At 37.2% G+C, this 15,449-nt stretch overlaps 1 protein-coding gene across 1 annotated transcript in view; it reads right to left on the bottom strand.

Annotated features, from left to right (window-relative positions):
• Positions 1 to 335: 335 nt before the first annotated feature.
• The window catches only part of LOC104160013 (MICOS complex subunit MIC19-like), a gene marked incomplete at both ends in the record, with an annotated part of 94,156 nt that continues 79,042 nt past the window's right edge, over positions 336 to 15,449 (bottom strand). Inside the window, one exon of the mRNA XM_009698064.1 lies at positions 336 to 419. Coding sequence (XP_009696366.1) covers positions 336 to 419 — 84 coding nt within the window. The remainder of the gene's footprint in view (positions 420 to 15,449) is intronic.

The following is a 15,449-nucleotide window of genomic DNA, read 5'->3' as shown; positions in this document are numbered from 1 at the left end:
CTCGGTGATACTCATTCACGTACACCGGCTCTTCGTCACTGCTGATATAAAAGGAACCCCGTTCAGATTATTTCCCTGTATGTGATTACTGTGACAGATGAAATCTCATCGCAAATGTGAGAACTCAGTTAGTAAAGAAAACAATATTTTCAACATTAAAGCCTCCATTTTGTCAATATTCAGCCAGAAACAGTAGCAGTTAATACCAAAAAAACCCTCAGGCCACAGTTTTAATCTCCTTAGAAAAGTCATCTTGTTTAACAGTAAGACATAACCAGAAAGTCACTAGCAGAAACGAACAGAAAACTCTTCATTAAAAGGGAAAGAAGGCTTACCCTTTCTTCCAATCGAGCCAGCTGCTCTTTGTAGTAGGCATCATGCTTCTTCAGTTCTCTGTCTTTCTCTTCCAGCTGCTTGGCCTAAAAAAAGAAACAGAAAGATAAAACTGGATCAAGAAAGAGCCTCACTTGCAAAGCAAAACATCTACTATAAATTGTACCCCTAAGGAATATACAGCAATTGAGAACTGCAGTCTATTAGTTTTGCCAAACAGTACATTAATAAGATGATGATTGCTGCATTGAAAATGTAAAGAGATTGTCTATTGTACTGGGTTTTTTCCTTCCCTCCTCAACAGCTGTGCCATAGTTTGTCCAAACGTATTTGGAAATGTCACGAAGACGGAACCAAGCATGCCATGGTGTGATGAATTTTTTTTTTTTTTTAATTAACTTTGCAGATCACTTCTGGACTTAGGGAAACTTGCTCAAGCTACTGAAAAAAATATACGCGGAGCCTGAATATTCAGCCTTATCTGTTAACTGTTACTAAGTGGACATTTTGACACGAGAAAAGCTGAACTTGCATCCATATATTCGTAGGCAGTGGTAAAAAGAATTTTTTTGAAGTAGCTGGTTTTTCCTTAAAACCCCAATTCAGGAATGCATTTAGCATGCATTTAATTCTAAACACATGAACGTTTGGAAAGAACCAAATACTTACATATTTGCAAAAGCAGATCTAAAAAGTACATCTAAAACTCTGCTGTCCTCTTTAATTAGTAATCTTTCCTCTAGAAACTCTTAGATGGGCTGAGGTATCCAATACTTCAGCTGAAACCCTTTACTGTAGGATCACTCCCATGTCCAGTAACTTAAAATAATACAGAATAATTTTGAACATCTGTCTTTTGAACACTAATATGACTTGAGTATTCATTTAAGAAACACTGCTTCCAGCACTACTGAGCAAGTTGACATTTTTTTGGCTTTTCATCTGTAGTATATACCAATATCTAGTATTAAGGGGACTCATTAAGAATTATAAAATACATTAAAAGAGCACACATGCACACAGAATACATACAAAGCTATAAGTCCTCCAGAGGAAATACAAGACAAGTGATTTTTAACAAGCTATGGAGGATTTAATGCCTAAATTATCAGCGCAAATTCATTCCAGGTTCATAATGTTTTAATAATAAAATATCTTTAGTGACTAATAATTAACTATCAGTGGTCATTACCACAATTGCCTATTCAACATTAGTTATTTACCTCTAACATATTATTTTCACCCAGGCACTGATACTACAAAGTCAACTGCAAAAAGTTCCTATTTTAGCAGCATCACATAAAATGGTAAACTGTTGTACTCTTACCACTAAAGATGGTATCTCCAAGTCATGCTCACGGAAGCATGGCAGAAAACTTACACCCCATATTGTGTTATCCTTGTGTAGATACAGGACTTAATTCTCTTTGTCAAGATTAGCTTTTTTTTTTTTTTTTTTTGGGGGGGAGGGGGGTGCAGAAATAGCCAAAACAGAAAATAAATACTTAAAATTTTTGGTTGTTCCTTATAACTACTTACCTTTTTTTCTATATCCTGAAGCATGTAAATAAATCAAAAAGTCAAATTAAATTTATCATATAATGGCAAATAGAAAGAATGCAGGAATATCCGTGCACGTCAGGCATATCTGTAACCTAGAACAATGGAGAAAACTACTTGGAAGTTGGTTTCTTTCTTAATGCAACTTCACCAAAAATACCCCTGCCCATTCAAAAAGCACGCAGCCGAATTTTAATTCTACTTGGATGAACCAAACCTTGCCCTCTGCCAACCACCCCAGCTTCAGTACAGTGCCATGGAGCACATGCTATAGCCCCCTCCACCACCATTTAAATCAGCCTTTATTTACTAATTACAGGTTTTTCCAAAGCTGATTACACTAAATATCCTGCAGCCTAACTACCATGCTTTGTATTGATCATGGTTTTGCTTTTCCTAGATAATCCCTTTATGACCTCCCAAACCTGGTGGTTATAGAAACAGCTGAAAATTCATTGCAGGTTGTGCCTCCCCAAAACCATCCTCTCCCAAATACCTAATACAGTACTTCAGTGAATTACTGTAGTCACCCATACATGAATATTTTATGTCTAATCACCTCGCGATCCCTGAAATATCTGCAAACTCAAGAACATTCCGTTTGTGCGAGGGGATTTAAATCGGCCAGTGACAAAGAAAATGTAAAATTAATGTTCCGTGATGCTCATGAGAACTCACTTAAGTTTTAGTTCTTACAATTCAATAGCGTTTCACACAATTGTATCGATGACCTGAAACCAAGCAGCAAAACCAGCTTTGGAAAGCCAATAAGATAGAATAAAACCCATGCAAGAGCATCATGACTTAATTCACTCGCCCCATTAGTGACGGTTCACAAGGGCAGAAATTTTCAGGGTGTGAAAACACAACAGGCCAAGGGCACGCTAATGATGGAGAAGATGAAACCCATCCTCTCCTCTGGGTCCAGCTGAGTTTAAATTCATCTCTGTCTTGCTTGCTGAACAAATACCATTCAAAAAAGAGAAATGGATTTGTTTAACAGTATCTGATCACTAAATTTATATATGTGAAAGACAATACAAGCAGGGGAACGCAAATAACACTTGTTCCAAGGGTATCCAGCTGAATGTAAGTTTTTGCCCTGGAAAGTTTGTTAGTTTTTCGGGTTGATTTTTGGGTTTGGTTCCCTGCCCCCCCAAGATACTCAGTGACCAAAACAGCTGGATTTTACTGCATTAAAAATATGATGGCCAAGAAGCAAATTACACTCATGTTGCTTATTGCCCTGATCCTATCAAAGTTTTTATATCACTGATAAAGTAGAAATATTAGATTACAAGAATACTAAATAATACATTTATCCAAAGGTTTGGTTCCCTATGTTCTGAAAGTAACTGGAAGATTTGGTAGGTCAGTAAGAAACTCAGGAAAAAAAAGTTTCTTCCATATAGCTACCACCCCTGGCATTTGTACAGTAACGCAGACACAGCAAAGTTTAAAAAAAGATAAAAAAATGAAAAAATTATTCATTTATAGAGGAGACAATATAAATATGCCAACAGAACAGAATTCACCGCAGAAATAAAAACCTGTAAGGTAATACTATATTTATGGGGCAGCAGGAACATGATCCCAGTGAATATCAATTAGCCGTAACAAAATAATTAGCAGTAGCCATGTATTCAATTAGCTGAATGCTGCACTTTAGTTGTAAATGAGATATTGGAACAGGTTCATTGCTTCTTCACAAAGTAAGTCTAATAAACAAAGCGTTTGCTTGGGTGTTATTTAGAAAACAGCTTCAGAAGGTCACCTTTGAGAGGCAGCCCATCTTCCCAAGACTACCCGAAATTAAAATCCAAAAATAGATCGCTAATATTAAATACAGGTACTTCAGAATCACTAGGAAGTTGGACCAAGATTTACAGGCCAACTTGGGTTTCATTTTCAAACGCAGTGCCTGGATTTAGCACAGCACTGGTATGAGTTTCCATCACCTGGGAAACAGATGTCTACAAAAAAAATTCCTGTGCATCGCCTCGTACGTGGCTGCAGGGACACTTGCGGAGCAGTCCCCTGATGAAACCCAACCCTTCTCACGCTGGACACAACAGATACCATTAATTTTGTCCTTTCTAAGGTCGAAGAGAGCAAATAGCCAACTGAAAACGTATGTTCAATCATTAGTTTTAAAAAATAAATAAAGGAATCCTGATAGTTGGATACAGTAAGGTTCGAGGTGTGTGCAGACTATAATTGCTATCTAAAGAGGGGATAAACCATTGTCAGGTACTTTAGGAGAAGTCCGTGAGGCAGATTTCAAAATTAGCTCTTGAAGCACTCAGCAGTCCCAGGTTTACAGCTGCCCCTCGGTGCAGACTCTGAGCTCCAAATTCATTAATAACCACCGAGTTTACAGCAGAACACTGCTGAGATGGCTTCAGTTTGCGCTTTTTCTGGCAGAGAAGAATCATCTGCTTCAAAATAAGAGTCCAGTTTTATACGAAATTTATAAATCACTGTCAGCCATCCGAAAGTGCTCTGCCTAGGTCTTGCCAAGTTCCTTCGTGGTCATTTCCTCATCACCCCACCAAGAACATCAAGAGGACTGGGTAAGGGGACAACCAAGGGACTGAGTCTCCCAAGCCACGTTCAAGGCTGCCCGGTCTCACTCGCATCGGGTCTAGGGGCTTAAAGAGCACCCTGTCACACCGGGTTTACAAGACTAAGGGGATTCGCCAAATGAAATGCTAACTACAGCAACGAGGGCTTTTCTCATGGGAAAGGTCACATGAAATATCTACAGGCCTTCAGGCGGGCCCATGTACTTTGAAGAAAAGGTTAATGGATTAATAGGCAAAAGAAAGCGGCAGCAGAAGGTTGGCCTTCAGCAGCTCCAGAAGCACGACCACCGCGCAGAAGAACTGCTGGCAGGTCAGGATGAATGGGATGCACCGGTACTACAAGAGAGTAGATCTCAAAAAACGATCTTTCACCATGATGTTGCTGGAGATTTTCCGTTTGTTTTGGAGCTTGCGGTTTGCTGGATGAGCATATCTGTGGTTAAAGCAGGGTGTGAATTCATGAGCTCGTTGACACTAACATCACTCCGGTAGAGACTATGACTGCCACATTGTAAAACAGTTATTCAGCATTTGATGTCCGCTAAATTGTTCTGCCCAGAAACGCTTTTGCAATGGACCACATTGACCCATACAGCCCCGTGCATTCACAACTGCATGTTGATAAAATCAGATTTAAAAGGTTCATTACTTGTACACATTATAATGGTCACCAAAACTACAATCTTCATTCGCTGCATAGAGTACCCCAATAAAAATGATTTTCTGTTTCCACAGTTAAGATATGTTAGACTGCAACAGTTTTAAATTTTAACCTTCTATTTCAACACACAAATACACACATCATCCTGAATGGGCAACAGGAGTAACTTATGGATATTCTTAGGAACATATGCCTCTCCCTTCCCTCCCCCAATAACTTATTTTTGAAGCTATCACTATTGAAAAAAATCATTCCTAACCACAAAAAATGACCCAGACACATCACTTAAAAAAACCACTATGTTAATTTCCACCCATAAAGGTAGAGAATAGTTATGAAATAGAAGCAGCAGCCACAATAATGCATCATAAAATATATTCCTTGACAACTGTAATTAAAACAAGCTTTTGTAATTACCAGTAAATGCACTACAGTACATTTTCTAAAACTAATGAAGTCCTAAAAGAATGAGTAGTGTCGATAAAAAAGATCACATTGACAGGAGGTTAATGGAGAAAAATTAAAAATTTGAATTTACAAACAAGTTAGGATCTAGTCTATACAGAGTATCTAACATTAAGCTTCATTTACTAAATCTAATTATAGACCAAGGGAGAAAAAACCAAACATACACTGTATCAAACAAAAGAGTTAAGGATTCCAATTTCTAATATAAGCCACAGGAATATGCAACTGAAATCCAGAGGAACATTGCTCTCCATCAAGACAGAAGTTTGTTGCTGTTCTTGTCCCAACAAGAAGAGCTCCTATTACCATGTTAGAAGTAAAAAGCTGAACAAGGAAAATGTGGGACACCTGCTGAAGGAGGGGGATGATTTAGGGAGAGTAGACACATAATGCTGAGGTGTTCAAAGGGACCTCAGGAGGTCATGTAGTTTCTGCGTGGAGGCCAAACCTGGTACCTCAAGGCTGTACCCAGTTGGGTTTTGAAAATCTCCAAGCATGGAGACTGGACAACCTCTACTGTGTCTTCTTCATTAGCAAGGTCTCCCAGACTCTGTGTGTTGACACAAGGTTCAAGGAGGAGAAGCAGTAACAGCGGTAGATAGGTCCTGAGTCACTAATCACTAGAGAGGACTTTGGGTTTCTTCCAGCCTGATTTATCTTATGATCCTATCCTCAAAACAGGGGGCAGAAAGATGGCACAATTGTACCAAGCTACTACGAAACGAGCAATACGAGTACTAAAGAAAAGCTGCACTTATCACCAACCTGTGCTCCTCAATGGGTAAACCATCTGGTTTGTTCAGCTTGAAATCAAGAGATTCTGAAGATTGTACTTTCTTGAGAATTAAAAACTAAAATACATTCATGACTATGATATGCATTAGCAATATGCAGAAAAACCTCATGTTTCCATTCAATCATAGTTCAAAGAAAAAAGAGATGCTAAACAAATCTGTATAACATATATGCATGTCAATGGGAATAACAGAAAGGCATGACTTATTTCCACAACTGTATACATGCTTTTCATTTAACTAACACAGTCCAAAAAGATCAAACATTTTAAAGACTATCTGTACTGCTGCCAGGTATTTGTAGCAATTCAAATAACGTCTATAGCAATTTCTGACAGCTTCTGATGTTTCACGCATATGTCAAATATGTACAGTTTTCCACTAATCTTAAAGAAGCATAGAATTCTCCATATGAGCCAAAGTGGATTTCTCTATATAAAAATGGAGCAGGAGACAATTATCCTGTAAAATTCAGGAAAAACAACTGCCAGTAAACAGATTTAGGACTACGTTCTACTTCCATCTTTGTTATTACATTTCTGTTGTAGTAAGTCATAAATATTTGTGTCCTTTTTTACCGTGTTCAGAATTGATCTAACGATAATTTTACAGAAGTACTTTGAAATTCCTGGATGAAATGAACAAAAGAAAGACAAAGAAAAGGTATTAGTAAGCACTGTGAGCCAGTATATGATATACTTTAAAACAATACATCATGTAAAACAAAGGAAATCATAAGGAACCACCACCCTTCCAGAAGGTATTCTCACTCCAGTTCACCACTGAAGTCCAAAAACAAGTGAGTAAGAAGAAACTTGCACCTCAGTTGCCTAATAGCTAAATAATGAGACTAGAGAAAATTTTGATACCTTCTAAGCTTTCCATCTAGGAATCTTTCTTCTTGCTTCAGGAATCCAGCATCATTTGTCAACATTGTGATATTATATTGTTGTATTTTTAAAAGCCCCAGCTTATTTCTTTTGCCTTGCAAACTGAAGATTCAGTAGACTGAAGATAAATGGTGAAATAATTCTTATAGATGCTGCACTAATACAGACAATGAAAACTCAGCATCTCATTGAAGCCCACTTCAAAGTCAATCTCATCTGAAATCCCATAGAAAACTTACGGCATCCTCTGTTTATTAGAGGTCTAGCAGCGTCAGGGACCGCACATTCTCCAATGTTATTTTTCATCTGCAAATATCCTACTTCTCGTAACAAATGATCAAAACTATACATGAATTGATATAATTTCCTTCCAACAGAAGTTGCATCATTGGAACTGGCTGCTCAATCTGTTATCCTGGTAACCAATTTCCATTAAAGGCAAAAATGGTGATGCCCAAGTAGGTAAATCCACTTTCAAATACAAAATAAGAGTACACTTATTTCTTCTCAGCTATTCAAGTCATTGATTTCTGCTTAAGACACAAAACTGAATCACTTGTAATTACATCAGGTGTTTCTCAATTTGAAAGACACAATATGAGCAGTACCTTCATTTTCAGATGTTCAAGAAGGCACTACTTAAAAATATCTTTAAGACAATAGATTATCTGTATTTTTTTTGAAATTAGATCTTGTTACATTGAACTCTTCTCTTTAGTAATAAACAAATCATCAAAACCTATTGACTCTGTCTCAAATAGTGCAGCCATACGGTTTCCCATTATTCCGAGAGATTTTCCTAATCAGCTTGATAATAAAAAGAACTACAAACAGTAGACAACTTAAGACAGAAGTTGTAACTCAGAAACAAGATCATCTTTTAAATGAGGCATATGAGTTAACAGTGAGATATTTAGGTATTTAACCTCAGCATTGCCAAGGGAGTATCATTTTGGTCAGTTTTGGGAACGCTACTGCTTTCAAAGACGACCTTCTCCCACCAAGATGTGCAAAAAACTCACATGGTAAAGAAAATATTTATAGCTAGTTGGTATGCCATAGATAGCAAGGCTATACAAAATTTATCCCAATGAATAAGTCATTGCTTTTTTTAGTTCTTCTGTTTCGTTTTTTGCAGCACTTTGAAAACTCAATTCAAGCAAGTAACAGGACAGTTACATAGTTCTTTTCATCGTATCTCAGAAGTATTTAGCTATGTGTGAAAATCCTATGTGATAAGAAAAGTTACTATACTTGTTTAAATTACTAAATACAAACTAAGATCCAGCAAAGTTAGAAAGCAAAGCCTTGGGAAAGTGAGGGGAAATGGCAGGAAGCGTGTGTGGGGATACACAATTTTAATTCACAAATTACAAAGCTGGTCTTTCAGAATTTTCTTAAAAGTTGTAGCAACTCATTCTGAAACAAACTCACAAGAGAATTACTGCCTTGAGTAGAGTATCTCTGAAAGGAGCTGGGATTGATTTATGTATTGATTATTGGTGAGCATCTTCCTTTTATATAATCCTATAACATGTGTCATTGAATTTCTGTGTCCAACTTCCATTCATTGCACTTTTATTTCTCTTCTCATTTGATTGCAGAGTCTCTAGGGCATAGCCTGGAACTCACTACACATCTGTGCAGTGTTTAACATAATTATACTTCAAGCTCTGCTGACATTTGTATTATTCTAACAGAAATAAATAATATTCTAAGCCCAGAAAATACATAAAATTGATGCAAAAAGCAGACTTAATACCAGACAGTAAGGGAGACAAACACTTGATTTTTGTAAAGATCATGCTGGAAAAACAACTGACAATAATTTAAAAAAAATTTAAAGCACTGCCCAGTTCAGATGGTATATATCTGAATGTGTTAGTAATTTGGGACTGAGCAACTAAAAAAACCCCAAACTTATAAATATGAGGCAGGAAATATATTTAAGAGATGGTTTGATGCTAACATTTCTATTCCTTACTCTGACACCCTTGTCATGTAAATTTGTTGACACAACATTTAGAGTGATTAACAGAGCAGGGCAAAGACTGGCTGTTACAAAAACATGGTTCTATGTTTTACTATAATTTTTTCTCGCAATAGGAAAGAATGAAACAGTTGTCTAATGGGATACTGGAAAAATAATTCAGCAATATCTTACACAAAGAAGAATGTAAAGCAAATAATCATAAAATCCAATTAAATGTTCAAAGGCTTAATGAAAATTACTGGATAGAAATGGCCAAAAAGATCAAACCAGAGAAGATTACGTGGTCAATGTCCAATGTTGCAGGCAGTTTACAACTGAGATGACTTCAGTCATCTAGAAAAAGGGATACGTTGAGATGATAGCAACTGGAAATCATCTTAATTCATGAAGGCCATGTAGATCATCACAAGAAGCTGTTGAAGTTATGGGAACCAGGCAGCCTGAAGACAGGTAGGATCCAAGGAGGACAAAAGGAAAATTATACAATGTGGAAGCAAAAGCCTGCACCAACCACAAGAAGCATTTTTATTCTGCTTGTAAAGCCCCAGAGAAAGACTTTATATTCCTGCAGGCAAGCCAATAAAAACTTGTCCTGTGTGTAACAATAGCCAAACAAAACCAGAAAGATTTATGAAGAAAAGGGGAAAGACAAGATGGCACCATGCCGAGATCACATTATTTGACATAGACTAAAACTCCCAGATCCTCCCAGAGCTCTGGTCACTACAGCCAAAAGCTTCAGAGAAGAAAGAAGTTGGAGATACATAAAGACCAAAACCATCAGAAGTGCTTTGTGTACATAGAAGGGTACATGATAGAGGTATTCAAAATAATTAAATGTTCAGAGAAGGTGAGTCAGGCTCTCTTATTTACTCCCTTCTCATAATATAAGGCCGAGGAGATATTCAGTGAACAGTGAAATTGAAAAGCAACAAATTTGAAACCAATTAAATGCATAATTAACCTGCAGAACTCATTGCCTCAAGTTATCAGTGAAGCCAATCACTTAGCAAAATCCAAAAAAGTTTAGATGTTTGTATTAACTCTGAAAACATCCGCAGTTATACCTATAAGGTAAGCTGAGACTCTGGATTCCTTTGAGGAGACTCTGGATTCCTTTGAGGACTGTAAACCTCATCCTTCTGACAACAATTAAAAATATCTAAGTCTGTCATGCATGAATTATAAAAGATTAGGAGGAAACTCCCTGTCCCTTTTGTACCACCTCTATGTCACAAAGAGCCTCCAGAGTACCACTTTGCTCCTTGTGGTGTATGACAAAAACCATTATTTGAGTCAGAAATTTCAGCCACTTTTGGTCAGCTGCTATGATGCTGTATTTACACAACCAAGAAAGAAAAAAAAGCCTTAAATAAGCCTTGTTAACTTTTTTCTTGCAACATCAACATGACAATTTATATACGGATTACGCAGATCCATACAGAAAGCTTCAAGCCTTCCTGCAGAACTGCCTCTCATTTGTGTGTTGGTAACAGCTAAACAGTTAAGGAACCAATGTCGAATGAAAGCCAAGGTGTAAAACAAAACAAAATACCTAATCAGCAAGGAAAAAAAAACTTCAAACAAGTAAACTTAAATACTGCTGAGACAGAAACCAGAACGTCGAACTTGTGCAGAAAGAAAGACCGCAGTTTCTCTGCTCAGTGATTTCCTACCATTAGCCTTATTGTTCTTAAGACAGAGAAATCCATGCAGCAAACAGCACAATTTTCCAGCCTGGAGAAGAGAAAAAGTACGGAGAAGCACCCTGAAATCAAGGACAGTGAATCCATACTCTGAGTTTACCAAAGCAAACCAACGCTGATGTCTCCTCTGGCAGCTTCTTTAGGGTTGGACTTGATCTTTGAGGTCTCTTCCAACCATAATGATTCCATAACGATTCTATGATTCTTCCTTCCCGTTTCTGCTCTCCCTCTTCTCTTCACCTTCCCAAACCAACATAAAACCAGCAAAACTGTCACGGTTCTAACTTACACTCTGCTTCGACACTGCAGCTGCTTAAAAAATTACCAAGAGCGAGTAGAAATCAGGACTGTAATTTCAATCAAAAAAAGTAAGAAGTCAATCACTTGAAAATCAAATATTGCCACTGGAAGAGCTTGGTAGAAATGGATGAGAATGTCCCACTATGATCCACCATTAGAGAAACTATTAATTACGATGTTGGTTTTTCTTATTGTTTATTGCTGTATCACAAATCAAGCAGCTCAACCTTAGACATCGATTAGGATTCACCAATACAGACAATTAGCTGAAGGAAGACACCTGCGAGATTTAATGTAATATATATTCAAGAGATAAGAAGGTAAGAAAGAGACCACAGACAACAATTAAGCCGTTCTTTGAAGTATTTTGGGAATTTTTCCATTCTTAGAGAGAGCGGTAAGCTAAACTTGTGCTGTTATTATAACCTCCAGAGATGTAAATGTTATCAGCCATCAGGACTAGCCTGATATTCACTACTTTTTGTTTGTTTATAGTTTTAAGCAGAAGAGAATTAGGGCTCCGATGCAAACAGCTCCTGGCTCAAGGGCATTCCCTACCAGCGAAGTCCCTTACCGCATCTCAAGCGACATGACCCTAAAATGGAGCGAGCATGGTCCTGGGCTGCAGGAGCATGAGGTGGGCCCTCAGTTCAACTGCTTGTGCAACCTCAGAAAAGATTTTTTTCCTTTTACTTTTCCTTTTTCCAGGGCATCGGTGATGTTTGCAAGGAGTCTGAGTGCTGACTGTACAGTGCTTGGAGAATCTCCAGTCCATACATTTTTATAAAGGAATACCGTTATTTTAACATGACCAATTTATGTTGTGGGTGAGAAAGTCCGCAAGTGAAAGCAAGTGCTTAAAAGTGCTTTATAGAAAAGCGGTTTCATCCCAGGCAATAGAATGCGTCAGGAAGATATAAGCTGCCAAGTACTTTTATAATAATGGCAAAAAAAAAAAACCCTCTTACATTTTGGGAGTTGCTAAAACACGTCAATTTTGCACAATCTTTTGTGTACTGCCCAACATTTTGAGTGCTAGAAAGCAAAGCTTTTCTCTGAATTTGTGAAGTATTTTTTTTTACTGCATGCTTAAACCTTATTTGTCATGCAATACACACTGTTCTAGCCCACAGTGAGAATTAGTGCTTAATTTTCTAAACGTGGAGAGACATACCAACTACTTGCAGAAGTAATGTCAGTGGTATTTGCATGAAATTGAGAATAGCAAAGAATTGGTAAAATTAGATTAATTCAGAAATGGTAGAAGAGTAACAACTTTTCCCTGTCCTTAAAGACAAAGAAAAAACAAAAAAGATTCTGCAGAACAAAACATGACCGATCATAAACAGGCAAAAAGATCTAACAAAATGTTTATTCATCCCTCATAATACAGAGTACATGACACCCTGTTGAGCTTTCAGGTTATTAAACAAGATATGATTCTGCAATGAAAGGAGAAGAAAACCTGGACTAGGGATTGAAGGACTTTCCCTTGTCTTGCAAGTGCCTTGGCCTGGTCCAGATAAATACAGAAGTCATGGTGACAACATCAACGCAGATTGACTGGAAGACTGACTGAAAATGTCAGGAAAGGGTGGAACTCTTGTTTTATCCACTTTTTCCTCCTCCTCACACTGTCTTGCGAACTGTAAAGTAAGCCAGATTTCAGAGACAAATAGCAGAAAATAAATATATAATTGACCTTCTATGTGTTGTTCTGAAACATTTTTGTAATTATTCTTCATTCCTGAGTGCAGGCATCTAAAGCCACTCTAAAGACACCGTCCTTTTTTTGTAATTTTGGGTCTAGAGGAGTAACACATACAAAATAGATTAAGAGATTTCAAAAGGAAATCTCAAATGAACCAAAATATTATTGCATCGCAGAAAACAAGAAATAATATATATTTTATACATATGTTTTTATATACATATATATAAAATTACATTTAATTATCTTGCTACTATCTGCAAGATATCACATCTATCTGCAAGGTAACACAGCTATTCAAGCTTACCTGATATTCTACCTTTATTTAATGCTGATACACACACCCAGGGACGGAGAGGCTAAAGAAGTGGATTTCCAACAGAAATCACATTTTTCTTATAACCGACCTCATTGTATAGCAATCTCTGACCACTCAAAACTACACAAAAACGATTTATACGTGAGAAAATATTCACAGACATCTTCTGGTGTCCTAACCACCTGGCAGCAAAATGGCTAAAGTCCTCCTGTAAAAATTGAGTTCCTCCATTCCCCTAACCGAACGTCAGCTTTGTTAACTGCGACCTACCTTTCCAAATTCAATAGGCAGTCTCGGGCAATGACTATTTTTCACTTCTTTCTCTATGCAATTGAGCACTATTAGACATCTGCCACATTCTCCTTTCACAGCCTCAATTTATAGGTGGAGGAAGCAATATATTTACATGCAGGAGTTAAAATGTATTTGGGCATTGAAATCCTGACAAGGTAACCGCGGTAGAAGCACAAGTGTTATGACCGCAGGTGAGATACAGTCCGAGCCCAGCTCAGACACACTCCAAAGGAGAGACGGAGGCATGAATGTATATTATGCAGTGTATCACCACAGATGCATAAATTCAGTTCCTATAAACTAAAATTAAAGACAGTACTGTTTGCTTTTATGAAACCTTAATCTGTAACACACAGAGAGCAGTATTTTTTTTAATGATGGGGAAATAGCCTCATATCTCCTCTTACTTAATGGGAGTCAATTAAAACCAAAAAAGGGTAAAGCAGTTTTCCCTGAAATTTAAGCTGTAAGGATTTACTATGGTAGAAAAAACTAATTTTAAGACAAGCCTGGATTTTTTTTTAATCTGTAACAAAAAGACCAAAACACATAGAATCATAGAATCATTATGGTTGGAAAAGACCTCAAAGAACATCAAAGTCCAACCGTATACCCGATGCCGCATGGTTCACAGCCATAGAAACATCCTGGACAATATATTTTCACTCCAAAATGGAAATTCTAGTGTCAAACAAGTACATTTTCAGGGAATATTGGAAGTATTTAACATTTGGAATGCCCAAATTAGAGTTAACAGTGTACTTATGGCTAAGTGACATAAGAAATGCAGGCAGGGATTTGGACTTTTTAGGTAGATCAAAAGCTAGAGCTGGAAAGCAAATACACCTGTTTTAAGCAAACAGGCTTTTTTCTCCCCGACCCCAAGTATATTACTTCATATATATTTGTGTGTGCGTGTATATATCTAAGTATTTATACATTTTTATATATGCATATATATAAAAAAGCCCTTCCTCTTCATACCTTGATCTCAAAAATTGCAACATACAGTGAAGATCTTATATGTTCATTCTCAAAAAGTAAAGGATTAAGAAAAAAGTAAAAAATACTATGTGAAAATACTACAAAATACTATGTGAAAAATTTTAATTGGCACTTTCTTAAAAAGTAGTTCCTTTTTGAAACCTAAAACTTTTTCCATTCTTATCCATGCATCAGGCTTCCAAATGATACCAGCACTGTATGTGAATCAAAGTACATAAAGAGCACTGGGAGGGAGGGAATGATGTATGTAAAGAACAGGGGACAAAATTTTCAAAATTATTGGCATTTTTGTAAAAACACTTAACTACAAATCTACCAGTGAATTTAGTGGGACCAATTCTAGACGTAGATACTTCTGCAGGGTTTTTTTGTTGGTTTTTAGTAGAACAGGGAGCATCAAAGACACTGAATATTTCATTAATCTTCTCTTTGTTCAGCTCCCAAAAAATTTTCAAAGTATTAACACAAGCATTTCCAAACTACTAAAAAGTGGCAACAGTTTCTATTTTAAATGCATTTTTTGCACAACAACAAATAAAATCAAGAGACGTATAGACAAATATCTACTATAGTAGTTACAGGCTCAAAAGGATAATGCATACAGAAATAGTACAAACTAACAGTACAGGGAGTGTAAGCACAGGTACACTCAGGGTCTTCTGAGCTACATGAGAGCAATAGCTTTTATCATCATATTCAGAGAATCGCAGAACGGTTTGGGTTGGAAGGGACCTTAAAGACCACTCAGTTCCAACCCTCCTGCCATGGGCAGGGACGCCTTCCACCAGACCTGGTTGCTCAAAGCCCCATCCAACCTGGCCTTCAACACT

The sequence above is a fragment of the Cariama cristata genome, unplaced genomic scaffold (genome assembly GCF_000690535.1).
Source record: "Cariama cristata isolate BGI_N322 unplaced genomic scaffold, ASM69053v1 scaffold604, whole genome shotgun sequence".
Classification (NCBI taxonomy): Eukaryota; Metazoa; Chordata; class Aves; order Cariamiformes; family Cariamidae; genus Cariama; species Cariama cristata.
Note: the sequence above shows the minus strand (reverse complement) of the source record. Positions and strands in the feature narration are given on the sequence as shown.